This window comes from Borostomias antarcticus (assembly GCF_949987555.1).
Source record: "Borostomias antarcticus genome assembly, chromosome: 16".
NCBI classification, from domain to species: Eukaryota; Metazoa; Chordata; class Actinopteri; order Stomiiformes; family Stomiidae; genus Borostomias; species Borostomias antarcticus.
The window spans coordinates 22,305,281-22,329,205 of record NC_140249.1 but is presented as its reverse complement, the minus strand read 5'-3'; the positions used below and the strand labels follow the sequence as shown (position 1 = coordinate 22,329,205).

Genomic DNA, 23,925 nt, shown 5'->3' with positions numbered 1-23,925 from the left:
ACACTCCCATGAACAAAAATGAAGTCTCCGACGCAAATTCAGCCAAGGCACGTACGTCACAGCCGGGGGTCAGCAGAGGTTAATCTGTCACGCATGACGCAGCACCAGCTGACTGTAGCTGTCATAGCATTGGTCAGCTCACTAGAGCGCAGGTATTTAAGCTGTCAAAACATGTCATTGTTCGCGCTTGCTTTACTGCTGTCGTAATTGCATGCTCGCCCCACCTCCTCCCCTGCTCCTCCTGCGTATGTCGATGTCATCTGTTGTCGTCATTGCTCTCTGTCCGGGGTAGTTTGCAGGTATTCCACCAGCGGTGGATGCCAGAGTAGCCGCAAGCTTGTCTCTGTGGCTTTCCGTGGCGGCGCCATGGAAGCAGAGACACGAGGCTGTATCTCCCGCGGAACCCACGGGCGTCGGCCCGTGGGGACCAGGGACTATAATGTACAGCAGTCCTCCTGTGGCACTCTTTGACGGTCTTAGTGGGCTGAGTTACCTCCGAGCGTCTTCCCGATCGCGGCCCACTCTGATCGTCATTGAGGCAGGATGCCGTTCCCCCTTCATGGCTCTCTGGGCCAAGGGCTTGGCCCAGAGGGGGGGAACACCAGATTGCCTCCCCCTGCTAACGCGCTCCACGCGCGTGGAGCGCTTTCCACGCCGGTGGAAGGCAGGGGGCCCCCCGGACAGAGCACACCGCCAAAAATTCATATGCATGTATTATGCCGCTTGTATAATTATGCTGCTTGTATAATAAATGTTCAAATTTGACAAAAGTGATCTTGTCTGAATTATATTTCTCCTATAATCACCTGTCAAAGTTCAGAAAAACAGTCAAAATGTGCTTACAGTAGGATTTTGTGCTGGGATTATTAAAAATCTACACTGTAAAAGTCTAATATTCTTGCATGACATGATAGAGGGAGAGGTCCTGAACTCATATGAGACTCCCATTAACAAAATTATAGTTCTCCTATAATCACCTGTCAAAGTTCAGAAAAAGTCAAAATGTGCTTACAGTAGGATTTTGTGATGGGATTATTCAAGATCTACACTGTAAAAGTCAAATATTCTTGCATGAAGTTATAGAGGGAGAGGTCCTGAACTCAGGGATATGAGACACTCCCATGAACAAAATTATATTTCTCCTATTATCACCTGTGAAAGTTCAGAAAAACAGTCAAAATGTGCTTATTTTGTGATGGGATTATTCAAAATCTACACTGTAAAAGTCAAATATTCTTGCATGACATGATAGAGGGAGAGGTCCTGAACTCAGCGATATGAGACACTCCCATGAACAAAATTATATTTCTCCTATAATTACCTGTCAGAGTTCAGAAAAACAGTCAAAATGTGATTACAGTAGGATTTAGTGATGGGATTATTCAAAATCTACACTGTAAAAGTCAAATATTCCTGCATGAAGTTATAGAGGGAGAGTTCCTGAACTCAGCGATATGAGACACTCCCATGAACAAAATTATATTTCTCCTATAATCACCTGTGAAAGTTCAGAAAAACAGTCAAAATGTGTTTACAGTAGAACTTTGTGATGGTATTATTCAAAATCTACACTGTAAAAGTCAAATATTCTTGCATGAAGTTATTGAGGGAGAGGTCCTGAACTCAGGGACATGAGACACTCCCATGAACAAAATTATATTTATCCTATAATCACCTGTCAAAGTTCAGAAAACCGTCAAAATGTGCTTACAGTAGGATTTTGTGATGGGATTATTGAAAATCCACACCGTCAAAATGAAAATTGTTCATAGTTTGGTAGAGGGAGAGGTCCTGAAAGCATGTATGAGAGACTCTAATGAACACCGTATAATTATCCTTTTATTACTTGTCAAGAACGAGAAAAACATACTTCAAATGTTTGTACAGTAATACCTTATGAGGATTGATTCAAAATGCATCCTGTGAAGAGTTTTGGATAATTCGCCTTATATTGACTACATGAATATTAAATATTCTTAGCCAGAGAGACTGAGAGCAAGAGAAAGGCGAGCGAGGGAGAGAGAGAGAGAGAGAGAGAGAAAGGGGGGGGGACCTCAGAGGAATCAGATTGACGTCAAATGCATGAGTGCGTGAGAAGTAGGCTAGTTCTGCGTCTAGCCTACATAATTTCCGAAATACAGACATTTGTTTATTCTACATTATATCTAAATTATATACATGAATGTCCCAATGTGTGAGTCAGTCGAAGGAAAAGCTGCAATGATGATCTAAAATTGCATTCCATCAACCGGTTCACTGTGTACCGTAATAGGTGCGCACCCTATTTTTGTTTTGAATTTAGAGAAAAAAAGTGCGGCTCACTTGACTGCAGTGAGAGAGGGGGGGGGGGGTGCGAAAGGAGGGGATGGAGTGCGGGAGGGCTCTAGATATGATTTAACCTGATTACATGTCTCCAGTGTCCACATTGAGATCCGATTGAGATCAGAATGTTTTTGCGTTCACACTTGTGTTCAGTGTGTTCACAATGGGTCCCTGACAACCTTCTGAGGTGGTTTGGCTAATTAGATCACAATCTGTCCTCAATGCATTGTGGGTGCATTTACACCTGTAGGCTACTTTCACGTGGTCAAGCGCTCCCCGATTGCAGTCAGATCACTCAAAACACATTTTAATGTCAGGTGTAAAGGGAAGGTGGCCCTTCCGCCTTTATCATTTTGTGTGTCTGGATACTTTTACGAGTGATTTATGCCCATGCGGACGAGGCTGTCCATCTGGGGGACAAGGGACAGACGTGACTACGCTGACGCAGCAGGAGCGGTGGTAGAGACAGAGAGAGAGATGGGGATATGGCCTTCACAGCTCCTCACACTGACTGGTGAGATCAGGGGGAAACTAGGCCGTGCCAGACGAGTGTCAGACAAACAGACGCCGGGAGATAGAGGGTGAGAGACAAACACTCCCTGAGCAGAAACACTGATAGGACGGAGAGATGAGGATGGAAGCCAGCCAAAGTGAGAGGGGACTGTTTTGGTTGCTTGAGCTCAATTGGTCTGGCCTGCTTGTCTAAAGAGTAATTTGTTTGAGGCTTGGAGTTAGCCAAGGGATGTCATCATGCCCCAATGGGCACATAAAAAAAACCCTGTCTGAAGCTATTGGAATTGAGAAAGGAACATGTATTCAAGTGACAGAGAAAAACAAGGAATCTTGTGCACAGAATAGGATTGCTGCCTGCACAGAATCCCGCCAATGATCATTAGTAAACATTTTATCATCAACAGTATGATTATAGTAGCCATGTTGAGAAACCAGAGATGGATCCATTCTTACACAATGACTGGATAATGAAATGCTTCCTGTGCCCAAGAAGAAAAGAATGATACTTATTACATTGCTTTGCAAGCCATAGTCTTTGTGTTGTTCCTAAATTGGTATTGAGTGGCCATTCAAAGTCTAATCCAAATTTGAACTCGAGAGGCTAATTTCAGTATCTGTTACGTGGAGAGAGTGCCCTCTACTGGCTCAGAGGGGTAGTGTGTTATTATTACTATTATGCCCTCAAGTATCAAGTCGTTTTATTACCACACAATGAAATGATTGGTTTAGAACAAAAATGTGTGTGTGAGTCACTCAGGGGTATGTTTGTCTTGGGCCCAGGGGGAAGATTTTACAATAATTCAATGTCAGAGCATTGAATTTGCCCATTTGAAATAGAGACTGCTTCTCGGAGCAAGTGTGAATAAGCCTGTACTGCAATCTCCATGACTATTTGGTTGGCATATATGATAGTGCATAAAAGATATGTAAAATACTGCTTACAACGATATCTACACCATGCAAACACATCCCACAGTGTAGCCTTTGTACGCGGCGCTAATGTGTGGAAAGAAGACGACATCACTCTTTTTGTCAGCAGGTAAAAGTTCCCAGACGCATTGTGATTGGACGGAAGGCTGAAGACACAAGGGCTGTGTTCCCAATCGCATACTACCCTACTATATAGTATGCCAAAACAGGATGTAGTATGTCCCAATACATAGTATGCCACATGCAGTATGGCAAAAATACCAGGATGTCCTACTACATCCGGTCGTATTTTGCAGTATGCAAGCCAGCAGGCTTTTCTGGCTATTCTGACCCACAATCCTGTGCGCAGCGGAAATGTGCGTCACATGTGCGAGTCGTGACAGCTGTAGACGAATGTCGCGTTATGGACAGCGACGGATGTGGGCAAATTTCAAGGCGCAATGTTATGACAAGGTAGTATGTCCCAATTGGATGCCTACTGCTTGCAAAGTACGTACTTTCTAAGGGCAGCTGTAGTAGGTACTGGTAGTAAGAAGAAGAAGTATGCGATTCGGAACGCAGCCAAGGATAACAGAGCTCGCTCTCTCAGATACAGGAAGCTGTCACGGGGGGAGGCGGTGGGGGCGTCCACTGCAGTTGTCGCAATGAAGGTCCACGTGTTTTTCTCCAACTCCATAGTTGTTGAAGAAACGTAGCCTAGTTGATGACTGCATTGCTGCCCTTGCTTGAGGCCATCCCTTCGTCGATCAGTAGTTCACTTGCTTTTATGGTACCTAAACTTAAAAAAGCTCAATTATTGAACAGAAATACTGATCAGAAGCCATATTAGGCTACAAGAAATTCCTAACTTGCAGATCCCATCATAATTGTAGGTTATGCGTTAGGATTTGCTTAATACCTACTGGATAAAAACATCCTCTCTTAATCCCTTCACTTTAAACTTAAGACATAATTACATACATGCAGGGGTCGAAATTAACTTTTTAGCTCACCAGCCAAATGTCTGGTAGATGAAAAATTTTACCCGCCGTCATTAGGGGCCAGGCAGCGTAGCTGCCGGAACCCTATTGTATTTGCCTATATTATTATTATTATTATTATTAATATTATTATTATTCTCCATCTTCCACTGAAGTCTAACTTCCCGTGGACAAAAAATCACCAAAATTTGCACAAAGCTCCAGTCCTATACCCAAAGTCCTCAACCTGCATTGTAGGTCAATAAACCTGAAGGTGGCGCTACAGCAACAGTCTAAAGTTTAAAACTTTAAAAAAATCATAACAAATCAGCCATAGGTGCTATCACTGTAAAACCACCACGTGAATGTAGTCCCAAGTGAGACAAAACTTTCATACGCTTTGACCTTGCAGGAATTTTGAAGTCCATCACTCTGATTTCTTCATAAACTGTAAAACCTATCAAACCTATCTCCTCCCACATTTTTAGTTCAATTGACACTAAAATCGATCTACTGTATCGTCAGACTGTCCTTACCAAACGATCCTCACAGATTTTTGAAATATGAAAAATAGAGCCCACAGCACTTCAAAAAGTTTTACTGTTAACAGTTCTGTATACAGTTCCTATTAATTCTCGCCAAATCAATGTCTGATCATCCTCATAAAAAGTGACAACATTGGCCACATATTCAAGATGTAGTATGATTTTTTTCAGAATTCTATCTCAAAAATTGAATTTTTTAAACTATGTTTAATTCTGTCCTCTGAAACCAACACTTCATACAGAGAAAACTACGTTACCCACAATCCAACGCAAGCTCCACGAATCTGAGACATCGCTGTTGGCAACCCTACCCCACCCCCGCCGAGGATTACAATGACTAAATCGATTGATTGGCAACTGACTGAGTACACAGCTGCTGAAGTTAATGTTCAATTATGAAAAAAAAGCTAACAAAACCTGTAAAAATTAATAAACATATCTCATCCAACATTTTTCAATCAATTAACACCAAACTTGCTACACTGGATCTTCAGACTGTAATTCACAAACTCATTGACCATTGTTGAATTATCAAAATCGAGCTTACAACGCATCAAAATGTTTTACAAATGTTTTACGATACGAATGTACAAAATGAACATTGGAATGTCAACTTTCTTGTTGTCCTATTCTCTCGCTTATTGCTCCTAAACATGTCGGAAATTGCCTGGCCCCGCCTCATCGCTGCGAAGCAGCTTTAATTTACAATTTGTAACCTCTCAGGAGAGTAATAAGGTCTCACCCAGCCCAATGACCCTACTTCATGGAGCTTCCCAGGGGGATAGAGTGGTCCTGTCCAATCCACAGGCCCGGTCACATAACTTCAGGGCTTGAACAGAGGCCAATGTGGTGATACCAAGCCCAGTGATCCAATCTCACTGCCACAGAACCTGTCCCATGCAGCAACGAGGCTCCATCCAGCCTGAAGACTCAGTCACACTGCCTTGCCGTTCCTCCCCCTGTCCACTCCTCCTCTGCTTAAAGTCGCACTGAAACGGACGTTTCAGATCATCTAACTTCCGTCGTTTGACGTATTTCCGACGCAAACAAGCTTTGAGGGTGGGAAATATGTTTAGAGGAATTTGATTGGAACATTGACAAGTGGACGACAACTGGTCCAGACTTCTGGTGGCAGAGATGTTGAAAGAAAGAGTCTGGCATCGCGAGACTAGGGCTGGAGTAGTGAAGAGAACAGTAGTTGCCACTAGGGTAGCTACTATTCTCAGTCTAGAGTCTCGGTACGCTCTCCTGTGAAATGTATTGCAATACAAATATTTGTACATGTTTGGCATGGCTTGGACATAAGCATTCCCCTGGTGGTTGTTTTCACTGCTGCCACGGAGGAAGTGCAAGTCATGCCGAACACTAAAAATATATTCGGATTGTGATACATTTCACAGGAGAGCATACTGAGACTGGTAAGATTACACCCTTTGCTTCCCGTCTCAGAAAAGCACATTTATCATAGTTGTCCAAAGCATTTTCATATGCCCCATTGACTTCCATTGTAGCCAAGTGAGAGCCTGCAGAAAAACTGCAGCTAGCTCAATACTGGAACGACTGAAATGATTGTCTCTATGTTTACGGTTCATGGTTGACAGACCACAAATAGGGTTAAATGCCCAAAATAGCACACTACCCCTTTAAAATACCCTATTTAGATGAATACTATCTATCTTGAAGCATTTAAAGGAGACTGCATTAGTATCTGATTCCAAGCAGGATCCATGTACTCAACTAAGAAAATCCTACACAGGCTCAAATCATTAGAAAGAACATGAATTGAATGAATGAATTAAAGAGGTTGTCACCTATGTTATATTTCAGTGTGTGAAGGGTACAGCGTGCTCCCAGCCAGTAGTGAAGGGGTGTGTGGGGTGTGTAACCCGACACCAGGCGGTCTGGGGGCCACATCCAGCCGGTGCAACAACTCGAGGGTGTGGGCCGCGCCCCCATTGGCGGGCTCTGAAAGTCTCCACAGCAGACAAAAAAAAGTTGCCTCCTCCACAAAAGACCATCCACAACACTCACTCAGGGTAAATAGAAAGGAAGTCATTACTTAGTTGAATAGAAAACGTATTAGGTAAAATGACTTTACATTTCATTGATAAACATAACTCTTATACAGATTTGCCAATTGGACAATATACAGTATCTGTTTTCTCATGTCATATAATCTATTTTCATTCTAAAACATTTGGTAAAATATGATATCTTCATAGAATAGTTAGTTAGAGCTTGTCCTTTTCAACTCTAAATTATGTCTTCTTTCATGATCAGGTTTAGTGCTATAAGTAAATATAATTTATTTACAAACCATTTAATAAAACAACTATTTGTGTGTAGGGATGTCCTATGGATTTGACAAATTGTCAATGTTGTGTTTTTCCATTAACCTAAATCAATACTTAAATCGATACTCATAAACAGATAGATTGAGGGCAATGGATGGCTTGAGTTGGTTTAAGTAGGCTGTAATATAGTTGCTATTGTTGTTTTTTGTTGTTTCATTTATAGCCACAATAAAATATATTAATGTTAAGGTACTTCATTGTCTCTCTCTCTTCAAGTTAATTTATTTGTTTACTTTTGCTCTGGAGGTATTATGTAATGTTGGCTGCTCTGAATGGAGCTGCTGTTGCTCATACGAAGAGCCGCTGATCAACTTGTGTTGGGTTGTAAAAACGAATATTGCCCAGCATTATGACCTGAGGTGACTGCAGGGTTTAGTTTTTGTATGTATATGTGTGCGCATTGTGTGCGTTCATGTGTGTGTGTGTGTGTGTGTGTGTGTGTGTGTGTGTGTGTGTGCGTGCGTGTGTGTGTGCGTGTGTGCGCATTGTGTGCGTTCATGTGTGTGTGTGTGTGTGTGTGTGTGTGTGTGTGTGTGTGCGCATTGTGTGCGTTCATGTGTGTGTGTGTGTGTGCGTGTGTGTGTGTGTGTGTGTGTGTGTGTGTGTGTGTGTGCGCGCATTGTGTGCGTTCATGTGTGCGTGTGTGTGTGTGTGTGTGTGTGTGTGTGTGTGTGTGTGTGTGTGTGTGCGTGCGTGCGTGTGGCTCCATAGCGCTGATGTCGCGTTGCGTTAGCGCAGAGCCGTGTTGCTCAGACAGTCAGCAGCAGAGGGAGGGACCTGGCCAGCGGGACAATGCCGCTGTTTGTCCAACGGGCCCCGATCGGCGTCTGGCTCTTCCCTCTCGCTTGACTACCGTCGCTGCGCGCATAGTTGAAGTGAAAGGAAAGCGGACAGCTTCACTCTGTCTGCGGGATGCGCTGAGGTAGGCAAAGCTTCCCCCCACTGCTAAATCTTTCCGATGATAAATACTCTTTTCCTAACTGTCGCATCTGTGTCGTGTGCGTTGGGTGATCGGGCGCAGTCGAGTCGAGTTTGGGAGCGGGGAGGGCTTGGGTTGCGAGGGATTCTTGTCTGTGTTTTGGCAGGGGGACTCGTTTGTGTGGAAAAAGCGGAGCTGAAAGAAAGTTTCCCAGAGAGGCTCAGAGAAAGGCATGTGCAGAATGTGACTGACCCCAGGAACAGAGAGGCTCAGAGAAAGGCATGTGCAGAATGTGACTGACCCCAGGAACAGGAGATGTCCAGTCAGACGCGCGAGGGAACCATCCAGATAAAAGGAGGATGTGGTGATGGAGGAGAAGATTTGAAAAGGTGTCCAAATCAAGATGAGAGAGAGCAGGAGAGATGAATAGATTTCTTTCCGTTCCGAGGGAAGAGGGAGGAGAGGATAGAGGGAAGATTTACAGTGGTAAAAATAGAAGCGGAATGGTGGAGAGATTAAGAGAGAGATTAATTAGGGAGCTAAGAGAAGAAAGGAAGGAGAGAAAATGGAGTGGTAAAGAGAGAACAAGATGACATTTTAGAGCTGTGAACTCTTGATAGGGTTTTGAAATGTCTGGTATTATCACCTAACCTTAATAACATAGGGCTTGAGATTTCAAGCTTCGCTGAAGACTATTGTAGACTCAGGTGGGAAAAGCTTTGTCAGACCAATTCTACAAGCTCACATCCGATCTCTCTTTCAGTGCTTTGTAAATGGTGGATTTCAAACACGGTAAAAGGACACCGGTAAGTCCCTCCTCTCTCAGTTGTGCGTTACTCTTACCCGGCGGATGACATGGGCGTTGTGTTATCCCCTGTTAGCTGGCAGATTAGGGAGACTTAAGATGTTCTCGCTCAGTTTTGTAGCTACAGGTTACCCTGCTTCAGAATTATGAATGATTCATTGTCAACTTCAGGATCTGAGTCAATAGGAGGACGGTCATTCTCTGGCATTGCTGGTTGTTAGACCGTGGGACTGAGACCAAGTGTTGTTATGAGGCGCGACAGGTCTGGAAGGCCGGCCAGAAGAAGAAAAGCTTTCAGCTCGAGCGGTCGGCGCCTCGTTCCGGACGGCGGGAGATCCTTCTGGCGCCGCGCTAGCCAGGGACCCTGAGGGACGTCGCCTCGCTGCTCTGGGGGTGAGAGGAGACGAGAGCGCCGCGGCGGTGGCGTGCTGGGTCTGCTGGGCAGACGAGGGCTCGGTGGCAGCGGTGGTGGTGGGGGTGGTGGTGGTGGCACCTTGAGCTGAGCCAGAGTGCGGCCGTTTGAGTTGGAGGAGGAGAGGAGGAGTGGACGGTGGCCCGGAGGCCAACCAGAGCCAGGATGGCTGAGCGCAAAGTGAGGTAAGCGACATCACCATCCTGTTTTCACCTCAATCTGGACTAGGAAACAACAAAGGTAGCGTACTCTGCTAACCTGAACCATGTGAGAAAAGAGGACACTCTGGATTTGCCTGTCAAGTATCATTGTACTATAATTGTGTGTTATTTGTATACTGCCTTGTGTGTCTGATCTGATGTGTGTGTGCATGCTTTTGAGACCATTTGTGTGTTAGTGGATGTTTGTGGATGTTTTGGGCTTGTGTTGGTGGCATGTGTCACCTGTGTCACCTGTGTCACTGCGTCGCTCGTTAGTTTTGCTTCCACCCTCACTTGCCCACGCTGGGCTCAATCTTGGGTCCTCAGACTTACATGACAACCGTATATAAACACTTTCATCAGCTACGCCACCGAAAAGCTAGTGATTGGATGGCGTGGGTGGGCGGTATTTATAAAGGAGTGAGTTGAACCAACTCAACTCAGTTATGTTTACTCCTCTAAGCTCACTCGCCACAGCGACCCCAGACGGTCAAGCTGAGCTCAACTATATCTGGGGTCAACCGTGTGGGCGGTATTTATACTCGGCAGTGAGTAAACAATTCAACACGGTTACGTGTGTGTGTGTGTGTGTGTGTGTGACGTGCATGTGTGCATGCGTGTTTGTTTTCATCCCTCTGCAGCCTCCCTGCTAAGCTGATTAATGGGGGCGTGGCAGGTCTGGTGGGCGTGACCTGTGTGTTTCCTATTGATCTGGCCAAGACACGCCTCCAGAACCAGCAGGGAGCAACAGTCTACAAGGGGATGTGAGTACAGAACAGGCTTTATCTCTAGTCCTTCGGACCCGGGGGCTCTACTGTATGAGTCATAACTGGAAAGAACAGTTTAAACATCCTAACTGTGGGTTAGGGATGAAACGATTACCGGTTTCCCGGTAAACCACGGTGAAAATTCCCGACGATTAGTATTACCGTTTCAAAATAAAGTATCATTAAAACCGTGTTCGATTACCGTGCTTTGAATAACCACGGTAAACAGGCTACCATAGACATGCAGTCCGACGCCATTCCCAGTTTCGACTTCAGAGGAAATTATACGCTTACGCACCCACATCCAAAAAGGCCAAATACCTCACTGCAGCCCTTCCATGTCACAAAGCAAAGGACATGATGCCCTTTCAACCGTTGAGAGGCCTGGCTTTCCCTATGTTATTTGTGTTTATTTTTATTTATTTTTAAATAAAAGTTGTTTAAATGATTCCAGACTGTACTTATTGAGCATTTTCAGCATGTTTTTATTTTTTATTTTTTAAATACTGTGATAATACCGATAACCGCGGTAATTTTGGTCACTATAATCGTGGTATGAATTTTTCATACCGTTACATCCCTACTGTGGGTATAGCTTGCATGTGGTTGCAACTTCTCTGACTGAGATCATGACTTTCATTCCAGAGATATTGTCTCAGCTCCCTGAGACTGACTGAATATATACATGACCTGAAGCTCTCTACACTTTAACCACACACTTTTTAGAATAACTGAGGCTCACTCCTAGGGAAGTTAGTTGTTGTTCTGAATGGATATTTTACGTTGAGGCCATGAGAGGACATGCTACTGTAGGGTGTGGTGTTTTCGTGGTCCCTAGATGATCACCATATTGACTCATGGTGGTTTCATAACCACATTGACTCATACTGGTTTCCATCCAGACAGTTAGGAAAATTGCTCTGGTCTCTCACTTTTTGGTGATTCACTCTTGCGAGAAAACCTTTGAATCCCCTTTTTTGGTTCCACGTAGAACTGTTTGTTGGTGAAATGCTCCCAGATGGAACCTTTGTTTGATGAAATGGTTCCACCTAGAACAACCATTTCCTCAAAGGATTTTACAGAGGATTCTCCCACAAGGACAACCAAAGAACCTCTCATGATTCAATATACCTTTCTAGGCTTTAGTCACTGTGTCTCTACATAGTGAAATGTATATTTCTACACATCACATATATTTTATGACATCACAGGCTTCAGTTAGCAGCCATTGTGCACGGTTGCTGCCACGCGGACGACATGTTGGTCCAAGAGCTTAGTAGCTAGAGAGAGCACAGAACAGACCAAGCGGAAACTAGTGGTCATCTCTTCTGTAAGAGGGAAAAAAAGGGTTTGTCCCTCAAACCAAAGGTTGTGACCTTATAATGGTTCATATTTATATTCATATCCTTTTTCTGTTGGTTTGATTTAGAAATTCTGCATTCCAGTGATATGATTCAAATGAATTACTGGGCACTCAATCAATCAATCAAAGCTTTATTTGTATAGCGCATTTCATACCCAGAGGCAACACAATGCGCTTTACAGAGAACAAGGGAGGTGGGCATACGACCCACTCTCTACATATTCCAGAGGGAAGCAAAAAAACAGTAATCACCCGGGGGCCAGATAAGTGAGCTGTAAAAATTCTTCCCTGACCCCTCTCAACAAGGCGATCGAGCAAGCTCCAGGAGTATGTTTGTCTACCGGCTAAGAACATTTATAAAGCAATACATTACATTAAATTACATTTCAGAGTAAGAGAGGCTAAAAAAGCATCATAGGAGAGACATGGCAAATACTGGTGTGTTAATTAACACTCAGTGTGTTAATATCAAAGTTATAAGGTGAATGATGAAGTCATTGTTGAAGTTCCTTTCATCGGTCGGCCAAAGTTTGTTCAATCCTGTCGGATCTTTCCACTGAAACTGTTCTCCTCTTCTCTCCATCTTAAGGCTGGACTGTTTGACAAAGACAGTGAGGACAGAAGGCTACTTTGGGATGTACAGAGGTACTCTTATCTAATTATACTAATTATATATTTATACTATAATTACTAATTAAATTATACTCACAAGTACACAATGCTGAAATATCACGCTGGGTTGTGAGAGTTTGCACTTCCTTGTGTCAACTAAACCTTTTCAGTACATTTGCACTTTACTGGGTGGAATGAGTAGCAAAGTTTGTCTTGAATCTTCCATCAAACATGTATAGCATGAAAACATGAGAACTTAAGCAGAATAGTCTTATACCGTTATGTCTTTATAGGATTTAGTAATTAGCTACTAGCCGAAGGCTGAACACACACACGCCTGTGGATGGGAGGGTGCGGTTGTGTTGGTGTGATGTCAGCTGTGATGTCAGCAGTGATGCGTGCGCCGGTGTAACGCATCACAATTTCCCCTCCAGGAGCAGCGGTGAATTTGACCCTGGTCACCCCGGAGAAAGCCATCAAACTGGCAGCCAACGACATCTTCAGGCAGAAGCTCTCCAAGGATGGGTAGCTAAGCATTTAGTCATCCCAGACAACAACATGCTTTCAAATATGCTTCTTATTCATTCTGGCTAAACTGTGGCGAAGCATTTCAGTCTAAACTCTCCGGTTTTACCTCAGGTCATGACAATAATCAAGACGGCGAACGGAAGAAATAACGACGCTGGTGGTCGCGCTGTACTCCGTTCCTGTATCCGAACGTATCCGTTCCTGATGCCGCTCTCTCTTATCGTGTCCCCGCAGGAAGCTGCCCCTGTGGGGGGAGGTGCTGGCGGGGTGCGGGGCGGGGACCTGCCAGGTGGTGGTCACCACACCCATGGAGATGCTGAAGATCCAGCTGCAGGACGCGGGAAGGCTGGGTGCGTCCGAAAAACCCCCGTAGCTCTCTTAGACGGCGCGGTAGAGCGCTAGTGTGCTTAGGAGGGATTGGTAGCCGATGAGCGGCGCGGTCGTGTTGGTGTTTCTTGTGTTTAGGATAGAATGTCTTTATTGTCATTGTGCCAAGGTACGACGACATTTAAAATTGTGTGTGTGCACGTTGTCTTGTGTTTATACTGTGACTGTGTGCGCCTCTGTGCATGTTTACTTACCTGTGTTTGTGTGTGTGTGTGTGTGTGTGTGTGCGTGTGTGTGTGTGTGGCGCAGCTGCCCAGAGGCCACTCCCAGCGCCAGCTGCCGCCCCGGGTCCAGCTCCTTCCCTGGTGGCCGGCCGCCCCCCCCCCCCGGGCGACCCCCCCGCCTCGGCCCTCAGCCACGGGCATCACCCTGGAGCTCCTGAGGACCCGCGGCCTCGCCGGCCTCTACCGCGGGGCCGGGGCCACTCTGCTGAGGTCAGAGGTCCACACACACACACACACACACACCAAACACACACGTATACTGTACATACACACACCACCACTCGGCGAGACAAAGTATATTGTTCTGTGTGACGTACTGATGAGGTGAACCGAAAGAACCTGCTCGACTGCTCCAGGCTGAATGGTCTCTCATTACTGGTGATTAGCAGTGGGAAGACGTTGGCTCTCCCTGGCCTCACGCCTCACCTCCACAGTGTTAATCAGTTCAACCCAATTCCTCCCTGTCTCTCATCCACAAAGACATGTCCCCCCCCCCCCCCCCACACACACACACACACTATACTCTCTATATTGTCTATATATACTCTCTCTCTCTCTCTCTCTCTCTTTCTCTCCCCCCTCTCTCTCCCCCCCCCCTCTCTCTGTGTTAATCAGCTGATTTTAAATTACATAACCGGCACAGTTGTCCTCTATCCTGGAGGCATAGCTAATCAAACTCAACACGAATCAATGGAATCCTGCAACTATGCCTGGCTACAATCTGAGGCACCTCCCCCTCTCTCTCTCTCACTCCCTTTCCCTCCCTCCCTCTCTCTCTCTATCCTTCCCTTTCCCCCCCTCTCTCTCTCTTTCTCTCTCTCCTTCCCTTTCCCTCCCTCTCTCTCTCTTTCTCTCTCTCCTTCCCTTTCCCTCCCTCTCTCTCTCTTTCTCTCTCTCTCCTTCCCTTTCCCTCCCTCTCTCTCTCTTTCTCTCTCTCTCTGCTTCCCTTTCCCTCCCTCTCTCTCTCTCTCTCCTTCCCTTTCCCTCCCCTCTCTCTCTCTCTCTCTCTCTCTCCTTCCCTTTCCCTCCCTTTCTCTCTCTCTCTCCTTCCCTTTCCCTCTGTTTCTCTCTCTCTCCTTCCCTTTCCCTCCCTCTCCCTCTCTCTTTCTCTCTCTCCCTCGTTTTCAGGGACGTCCCGTTCTCGATGATCTACTTCCCGCTGTTCGCCAACCTGAACGCGCTGGGCCGCCAGGGCGACGCCCAGGACCGCGCGTCCTTCCTGCAGTCCTTCATGGCGGGCTGCGCCTCCGGGTCGGTGGCGGCCGTGGCGGTAACACCACTGGACGGTGAGGGGGGGAGGGGCGAGGGAGGGAGGGAGAGAGAGAGAGAGAGAGAGGGAGGGAGGGAGGGGGAGGGGGAGGGAGAGGGAGAGAGGGAGAGAGAGAGAGGGAGGGAGAGAGAGAGGGAGGGAGGGAGGGAGGGAGGGAGGGAGGGAGAGGGAGGGAGGGAGGGAGAGAGAGGGAGGGAGAGAGAGAGAGAGGGAGGGAGAGAGAGAGAGGGAGGGAGAGAGGGAGGGAGTGAGAGGGAGGGAGGGAGGGAGAGAGAGGGAAAGAGAGGGAGAGAGGGAGGGAGAGGGAGAGAGAGGGAGAGAGAGAGGGAGGGCGGGAGAGAGAGAGGGAGGGAGGGCGGGAGGGAGAGAGAGAGGGAGAGGGAGAGAGAGAGAGAGAGAGAGAGGGAGAAAAAGACAGAGGGAGGGAGGGAGAGAGAGAGAGAGAGAGGGACGGAGAGAGAGAGAGAAAGTGCAATGACCCTAACTTGAACTCCATAACACTGATGTGTGCCGGTTTCTGTGTTCAGTCATAAAGACTCGCTTGCAGACCCTGCAGAAGGGCGAGGGGGAGGATTCCTACCGAGGCATCGTTGACTGCACACGGTAAGACAACGCAAGCACCGTCAACCCATAGACCTGCTCCAGTGTGTATTCCTATCTACAAACAACAACAACATGACTTAGGATATGTGTCCAACGACAATGGCAGCATACCGCAAGCTAACAAAATGTGAACATTAACTGTATCTCTTAACCAACCTATTCCCCCAACCGTATCTTCCCCAGGCGTATCTTGAATCGGGAGGGTCCCTCTGCGTTCTTGAAGGGGGCGACGTGTCGTGCCCTGGTCATCGCTCCTCTCTTTGGCATCGCACAGGGGGTCTACTTCATGGGAGTTGGAGAGCAGCTGCTAGGCATGCTGGGATAGTAGCGTGTGGCGCAGGTGTTGAACGCCAACATGCTGCTGCTTTCGGCAGAGAAGGGAGAGAGGGAGAGCAGAGGAAGGCCCTAACTGTATGAGCTGTTACAGAGAGGGAGAGAGAGAGAGAGAGGGAGGGAGGGAGGGAAGGAGGGAGGGAGGGAGGGAGAGAGAGGGAGGGAGGGAGAGAGAGGTAGGGAGAGAGAGGGAGGGAGAGAGGGAGGGAGAAAGAGAGAGGGAGGGAGGGAGAGGTAGGGAGAGAGAGAGAGGGAGGGAGAGGTAGGGAGAGGGAGAGAGGGAGAGAGGGAGGGAGAGAGAGAGAGGGAGGGAGGGAGAGAGAGGGAGGGGAGGGAGGGAGAGAGGGAGGGAGGGAGAGAGGGAGGGAGAGAGAGGGAGGGAGAGAGGGAGGGAGGGAGAGGTAGGGAGAGAGAGAGAGGGAGGGAGAGGTAGGGAGAGAGAGAGAGGGAGGGAGAGAGAGGGAGGGAGGTAGGGAGAGAGAGGGGGAGGGAGGGAGGGAGGGAGGGAGAGAGAGAGAGAGAAAGAGAGAGATCAGCTAACCAAAGGAGGGAAGGAAGAGTAGAGTGAGATTGGGAGGACCTAGATAACTGCTAACATGAACCGACAGTGCACACTAATCATGTTTCTCTAGATTAAGAAGCTGTAAACAGGGTCCTTGAGGTAATACACAGGGTCCTGTGTGTGTGTGTGTGTGTGTGTGTGTGTGTGTGTGTGTGTGTGTGTGTGTGTGTGTGTGTGTGTGTGTGTGTGACTAATGTGGAGGTGTTTTCCAGGTTGGTTTCATGCTATGTCCAGGATTGTACTGCTGACCTGAGAGAGAGAGAGAGAGAGAGAGAGAGAGTGTGTGTGTGTGTGTGTGTGTGTGTGTGTGTGTGTGTGTGTGTGTGTGTGTGTGTGTGTGTGTGTGTGTGTGTGAGTGATTGAGCGAGAGCGTGAGAGACATACTGTAACTATTCATGGTGCATTCAGACACGTTGAGTTTGACATCAATGAGCAAATTGCCAAGCAATAATGTGCGACTGTTAAAGCACTGTATGTATCATATGTCGCAAATCCCTTTTTGAATTTGCTTTTTAAACAATCCTTTTTTATACAAATGTGATAAAATATTGACTTTACTGCCATGTTTATTAAGTCTTCTTAATTTGAATTTGGCAAAACAAATTGTCCATATTTCCTTCTTTAATGCAAAAAGGTCTTAACCTCGTCAGCGACCTCCCACCAGCTTCCCAGCGAGTTGCTTGTTAAATTGTAACCTTGGGTTCATGGTGTGAGGGCCTGCCTGCCAGTGGCTATAGGATCAGTTGTTAATCTGGTCATAATGCTTTAATCCTAGTCTCTGTAATTTGATAGACTCTTCTACACGATAGACTCCAGGTGTCCTCTCTACGACCCAGAAACGAAGGTCTCTGTCCCCAAATTGTACCCCCCCCCCTTCCTGAGGTACTATTGATCTAATATGATTGGATAAGCAAAGGCTTGTGGTGCACTACACAGCCATCACCAGTCCAGCCATTTCATCTGTGACCTAACCTGATTGGATAAGCGAAGGCTTGTGGTTGGTCTTCATAGCTGTCATTCACCAATCCAGCCATTTCAGATCACTGATTTCTCAAAGGAAAGATGGCATTTTTTGAGAATCGGGGAGAATCTGGATGGGCCCAAAACCTGTTCAGAGAGTTAGCTGTAGCCGCTTCTGTTATCTTAACTTTGTTAATGCTTTGAAGAATGACGTGTGCACAAAAAAAAAAAAAGATAATTGTGTAATAAAGCCTTATATTTGCTGACGGAGTCTCTTGTTCTAAACATGAAATGAATGCTTGTGTTAAGACAGAATATCTTATTTGGAGTTCAGCAGAATTTCAAACCTTGCCATTTCCTTTTGGTATATGTGTCCACTTTACTGAGGTTTCTTTTCTGGTAAGACTACACTATAGTAGCAGATTATTTCTATTTCTACAACTCAACAATTTCACCACTAGGTGGCAGTCAAAGCATGTCCTGCATTTAATAATAATGCGAGATGCATGTTGATAGCTACATTATTCCTCAATGAGAAAGAAAAACAATATGAATTGAATATGAACAATCCGTTAACAAGGTGCAAATAAAAGACTGCAAACAAACTTGTTTATGTGTTTAATATTTATTTCAAATATGTGCTTCAGAAATTATTGAAGTGCTTCAGAAAAAAAACTGTACACACCATTTGGAGAGAACTCATACACACATGGCACTTCATGCTTTGGTTTTTCCTCTAGGTAGCAGTAAGACAACCAGCCAGCAGAGTCTGGCGGGAAACGATCTCAAGATTAAGATGTAAAACATGCTAAGGCAGCATGAATCTAAAACCACCTCTTCCATCTGATTTCAGAGGAGTTAGTAAGGCAACGAGCAGCAGTGCTTAAAGCAGGAACATTGACAGTTAATGAGTGTTCAGCCCTGACACAGACATTCAAGACACTATAAAGTGTAGTAAACAGGACAGGAAGGTCAATAACAACATCTGACAGTGTAACGGTCCGTATGGCGTCAGCTGTTTGGGTCTTTCTTCATCAATCAGTAAACAAATACAAAAATATAAGATCTTCTGTATACATCCCACCCAGCACATCACATGAGACGGGGGACGGGGGGGGGGGCTCTTCTACACTGCCGGGCCGAGACAGAAGTACAGAAATGAAATGACTGACATCTATATGACGTCAAGGTTGAGTCAAGGTTGTCCATTTAGTCCAAGAACTTGCGGTTCTGGTTGGCGCCGAACAAGTTCACTCTGATTTCAGGCATCATCTGTCAAAACAAGAGCATGAGATGGTAACACTTTACAATTATTGCATTATTGCATTATTAAGCATTAAGTAACAGTTAACTAATGTCTCTATTAACCATTTACTAATGTTATTTATGTTAACTAAGGTTAACTCACCTAACCCTAACCTTAACTAAGGCATTAATTAACATTAGTTTAGTTTAGTTTATTCGTACATTGATGTGTGTCCACAAAGATACCACAAAACAAATTTGACTGTTCAACATTCAGTTACACACCACCATGCCGAAAGGGAACAGGATGAAGAAAATCTTATATTTCCTGCCCTCTTTAGTAACCTAACCTAACCCCAAATAAGCATTAGTTAACAGTTAACTCATGTTTTTTGTGACCCTTATTGTAAAGTGTGACCCACGAGACTGAGTGGATACAGATAGAGCACCGCGTCTAAGCAGGCTACCAGCTCGAGGGCTGCTCTCGCTAAGAACATGCTGCTTTGTAGCACTTTGTGGGGTCGCTATGACCTACTATTGAACTATTGATTCAAACAGTTGTAAATGGTAAATGGACTGCACTCATATAGCGCTTTTCCACCTTAGCAGCACTCAAATCGCTTTACAATGGCCTCTCGTTCACCCATTCACACACACATTCACACACCAATAGCAGCAGCTGCCGTGCAAGGTGCTAACCTGCTCATTGGGAGCAATTTGGGTTTAGGTGTCTTGCTCAAGGACACTTCGACATGTGGACCGTCGTAGCTGGGATTCGAACCCTTCGACCCTTCGATCATTGAACGACCCGCTCTATCAACTGAGCTACAGCTGCTTACAGCAGTCCTACCTGCTGTCCCATGAGGTCCAGCCTGCTCTCCAGGGTGTTGGCCACCTTGATCTTCCCGTTGTCGTTATACACTTCAACACCTCCAGAGCTGTGGAAAGCAGAGCAGGGGAACAGCGTGAATAACATACAGCTGGTCGGCCTGGTGGAGAAGATGGACGAGGACCACCAGGAGTGGAGAAGATGGACGAGGACCACCAGGAGTGGAGATGCTGCTGCTGCCCTATATGCCAGCTAGAGAAATGGGGATTTGCACTCTGGGATTTATTGTCTTTCTATGCGAGTCTCTTTGACAGCTTGGGGGGGGGCACCTCTGTGTTCAGCCATAACAATAGGGCTGGGTTTAAAAAATCGATTAATCGATTCTGAATCAAATGATTCAGAATCGATTCATGAATCCCCAAATCAACCTTTTATTTAATGAATGAATGAATGAATAAATGAAGGAATGACTAGTTCATTCATTCATTCAATGATTGATTCATTCATTTTTGGAAATCAGTATCGATACCCAGCCCTAGTATTGATGTGTTGCATAACTTGGCAGTCATGTAATTAAGGTTACAGCAAAAAAACAAAAAAAAACAGGTTTTAGTAACACTAACCGAATCGATATTGAATCGAATCGAATCGAATTAAATCGTGATAATCGATTCTGAACCTTGTGAATCGGAATCGATTCGATTCTTGAAATTCGAATCGATACCCAGCCTTACATAACAATATACCTTACATGTCGGGTGAGAGGAAGCGCTGCTGGTCGATGCTGACGATGATGTTGCTCTTCACCGCCTCCTTGTAGATGGGAATGTTCTTGTCAACAGCAGCCTGTAAGGCAAACAAAGTCGTGAATGTACAGTCAAACCTGCCCTCAACAAACTGCTGTATGATTAGATGATATACACAGTCCTTGCAATAATTCGTTTTTTATGCTTAATAAAGGCAAGGCTACATAAGGTTAGAACCAACGTAACCAAAGTATCCTAAGAGCGTGACGTCTGACCTGCACCATAGCCACATCTTGTTGTCGGCAGCGTATGGTCACTTTGGGCTCCAGCAGCTGGTAGAACCCCTGAGGAGGAGAAAGGCAGAAAATCAGACTTCCCTCATGTCCAAGGTGAGGTCAGAGGTCAGCGCATGGAGAGAGAGGGAGGTCTGTATCCACTGACAGGGCCAGTAGAAACTCGAGACAAAATTCAATAGACTTCAATGAATAATCCACTTCTCTGAGAGAGCCTACCTGCAGGATGAGTCCCTCGAGCAGGCCTGCGTATCTTTCGGGGTCTTTTGCGATGTCAGACAATCTCTGGCGAGCTTCCTTAAGCAGATCCTGAAACCCAGAGAGGACACAACTAGATAATGATCTCTCTCAATGATCTCTCTCAATCCAACTAGATAATCATCTCTCTCAATGATCTCTCTCAATCCAACTAGATAATGATCTCTCTCAATGATCTCTCTCAATCCAACTAGATAATGATCTCTTTCAATAGCTGTGTTCGGAATCGCTCCCTCGTTACCTCACTCCCTATTCCCTATATAGGGTTCACCATGTAGTGAACTACCTAGGGAACGGAGAAAATATAGGGTACATGCACTGTTCCCTGCAAATCAAGGTGAATTGTGGGTAATAAATAGTGGACTATATAGGGAACGAAAATTCCGTGGAGAATTCGGACACTACAAACAAAATGGCTGACGCCCTTTATAGTGCACTATATAGTGAATAGGGAGCGATTCCGAACACAGCTAATGATCTCTCTCAATCCAGCTAGATAATGATCTCTCAATGTACTGCAGCTAGATAACGCCTGTATTGCCATATAATGTGTGTGTGTGAGGGGTGGGAGGCGACAGAGACAGGAAACATACTGAGACCAGGTCTATTTGACAGATGTGCATAATAATTCAGTGTGTGACGTGAGTGAGGAAGAGGGAGAGAGAGATTGAGAGGAAGAGAAGAAAGCTTGGCAGAAGAGAAAGAGAGACTCACTGAGATCATGTCATCCCTGGCCTTCAGTACCTTCAGCCTAGCCTGGTTCAACAGGTTGGACATCTGACTGAGAGAAGTGGAGGAAGGAATATTTACTCAGCGCAGCCTATTATTTATGTATGTATGTGTGTGTGTGTGTGTGTGTGTGTGTGTGTGTGTATGTGTGTGTGTGTGTGTATGCATGTATGTATGTATATGTAGATTCAAGATTTACATACATACATACATAGAGAATGTATGTTATATGTATGCATATGTATGTTGTATGTATGTGTGTGGGTAGGTGTGTGTGTGTGTGTGTGTGTGTGTGTGTGTGTGTGTGTGTGTGTGCACGTGCTTGTTTGAGTGAGTGTGTATTACTGAGCGTCAATGACACAAAACAGCAGCCTGTGGATCAACTCTCACATTTTCTTCTGCTGTTCGATCTGCTTCTCTTTCTTCTCGTAATACTCCATGATCTTCAGCCTCTGGGTCTGCACCAGCCGACCCTTCTCGATGTTAAACTCTTCCTCTGCCTGAATAGGTAGTCACACAATAATAATATTATAATATTATTATTATTATTGTTATTATAATAATAATAATAATGCACTGCTGTTAGAACAGTTTAATACAATACTATACACAACCTTACTGGTCCAATAGATGGAAATGTGTAATTGTACTGTGTATACACCCTTACCATCAAACCATTACATGGGGGTAAACTAAAATCCATGCACACAAGAGAGGAGTTGATTCTGTCACCTTGGCATCAATCTCCTCTGCTTTCTCACTGGCCTCCTGCTCTATGAAGGCCATCATGTGCTTGATCTATGAAAAAGAGAAGAGTGTGTGTGTGGGGGGGGGGAGGGGGGGGGGGGTATAATTATTCTTAATAATTCACCCAAACATCTAACTAGTTATCACAGAGGTGTGATGCAATGTGCCATTATTTTGAGTGTGTGATAGACAGCGAGAGTGTGTGTGTGTGTGTGTGTGTGAGAGTGAGAGAGAGGGAGAGAGCAGAGCGCACCCAAGAGAAAATAATTGACAGTCATGGTGAACTAAGGGCATACCCGCCATCACCGTACTAAAGCACAGGGGGAAATGTAGGCCACATTGATTTCCAAAGTGCTTTTAGGTCCCAGAGGCCCCAGACTTGTTCAATCAACCAGCCAGAAACTGCTAATGATAACCAACTACTGTAATATGGTTATCAACAGTTATGTTAGCTGTCTAACTTTAGTTAACTTGATGTGAAAACACCGAGGGTGTCAGGCAGCTCAGTTAAACTAGCATACGTGCACTAACGTTAACGCTGTAAGACCTTGTGAAACTTTGGATATTGCATAATATTTTCAGCAGCTGACATACAGCACTGTCACAGATAGCTAATGAGAGCTCATTAGCTATGCTAGCTAGGTAGCTAACGTAACTAAATCAGTTAGCCTAGCATAACAAGTCACCTGTTTCTGTACGTCCGCATCGCTGAGCGCCATGGCTGTTCTTATTAGTTAGGATTGTTTTCACTGTTTGCTGGGTAGCTCAAGTGAGATAAATAAACAGATAAACAACGAAGCACACGCGTCTGGTCACAGCAACTCGTCAAGGGGAGGGATCAGCTGATCGGTCTGTTCACGGCGATCAGCACTGCGTGATCACTGCGCAGATAGGACGTGTGGTTGGGGAACAATAAGAACTCATAAACCAATAATATAACATTTTTAATCACTCAGATTTGGCTGGGTGGTTAATGACATGTTTTCCTGTGGTGTGTGAAGCTCATAACAAAAATTTGAACTGGGTTAACCTGGACTTTAAGCAATAAACCACGAGAGGCCGTGTGTTATAGTGATATTATAACAGCTAGGGGGTGTTGTTAAGCCTAAAACCCCCCTAGCTGTTATAAAATCACTATAACACACGGCCTCGAGTGGTTTATTGCTTTTATACAACGGTTACTACAGCTATTAGTGTAAAATAAACACACAGCAATGTAAAATATTAACATTTATTCAAAACGAAGCATCATTCCCTCAATTCCGCGGAGCAAAATAGTTCCCCTAAAAGGGTTGCCAAGCAACAACAACAACTACAATGCATTGGATCAAATGGGAGGCGCATTAATACTGAAAATGGAATGATATGCGGTCCCAGGTGTGTGTTACAAAGTATTTTAACACGGCTTCCAGCCAATCAGAATAAAAAACCAGAACTAACCGTTGTATAACATTTATTTTAGAATTCTTAAATCAACTGATAATTGTATATACACACGTGATGTATTATA

General features: G+C 45.3%; 2 protein-coding genes across 2 annotated transcripts; one reads left to right on the top strand and one right to left on the bottom strand.

Moving 5' to 3' along the window:
- Positions 1–9,858: 9,858 nt before the first annotated feature.
- slc25a18 (solute carrier family 25 member 18) lies at positions 9,859–16,038 on the top strand (the record flags this gene model as incomplete). The annotated part of the gene is given in 10 exon segments (XM_084450586.1): positions 9,859–9,944; positions 10,601–10,723; positions 12,679–12,734; positions 13,136–13,226; positions 13,464–13,579; positions 13,866–13,938; positions 13,940–14,050; positions 14,969–15,126; positions 15,638–15,713; positions 15,897–16,038. Coding segments are annotated over 10 exon segments (966 nt in total). The 5' UTR covers positions 9,859–9,924.
- Positions 16,039–18,190: 2,152 nt separating this feature from the next.
- On the bottom strand, positions 18,191–23,240 carry LOC311319587 (V-type proton ATPase subunit E 1-like). Its single transcript, XM_084451160.1, has 9 exons — positions 23,102–23,240; positions 22,401–22,466; positions 22,059–22,168; positions 21,654–21,720; positions 20,901–20,990; positions 20,664–20,732; positions 20,394–20,488; positions 19,664–19,751; positions 18,191–18,840 (listed from the first exon to the last, which is right to left on the bottom strand). Exons 1-9 carry the CDS (start codon positions 23,132–23,134, stop codon positions 18,778–18,780), a joined length of 681 nt encoding a protein of 226 aa, XP_084307286.1. The 5' UTR covers positions 23,135–23,240; the 3' UTR covers positions 18,191–18,777.
- Between the last annotated feature and the right edge of the window lie 685 nt (positions 23,241–23,925).

Bases quoted from the DNA above. Each gene is read 5' to 3' on its own strand.
- LOC311319587 (XM_084451160.1), bottom strand. From the start codon at position 23,134: ATGGCGCTCAGCGATGCGGACGTACAGAAACAG. The intron at 19,752-20,393 runs GTAAGGTATATT...TGCTTTCCACAG, and splicing joins CGCTTCCTCTCACCCGACAT to CTCTGGAGGTGTTGAAGTGT. The intron at 18,841-19,663 runs GTAGGACTGCTG...TTGTTTTGACAG, and splicing joins TGGACCTCATGGGACAGCAG to ATGATGCCTGAAATCAGAGT.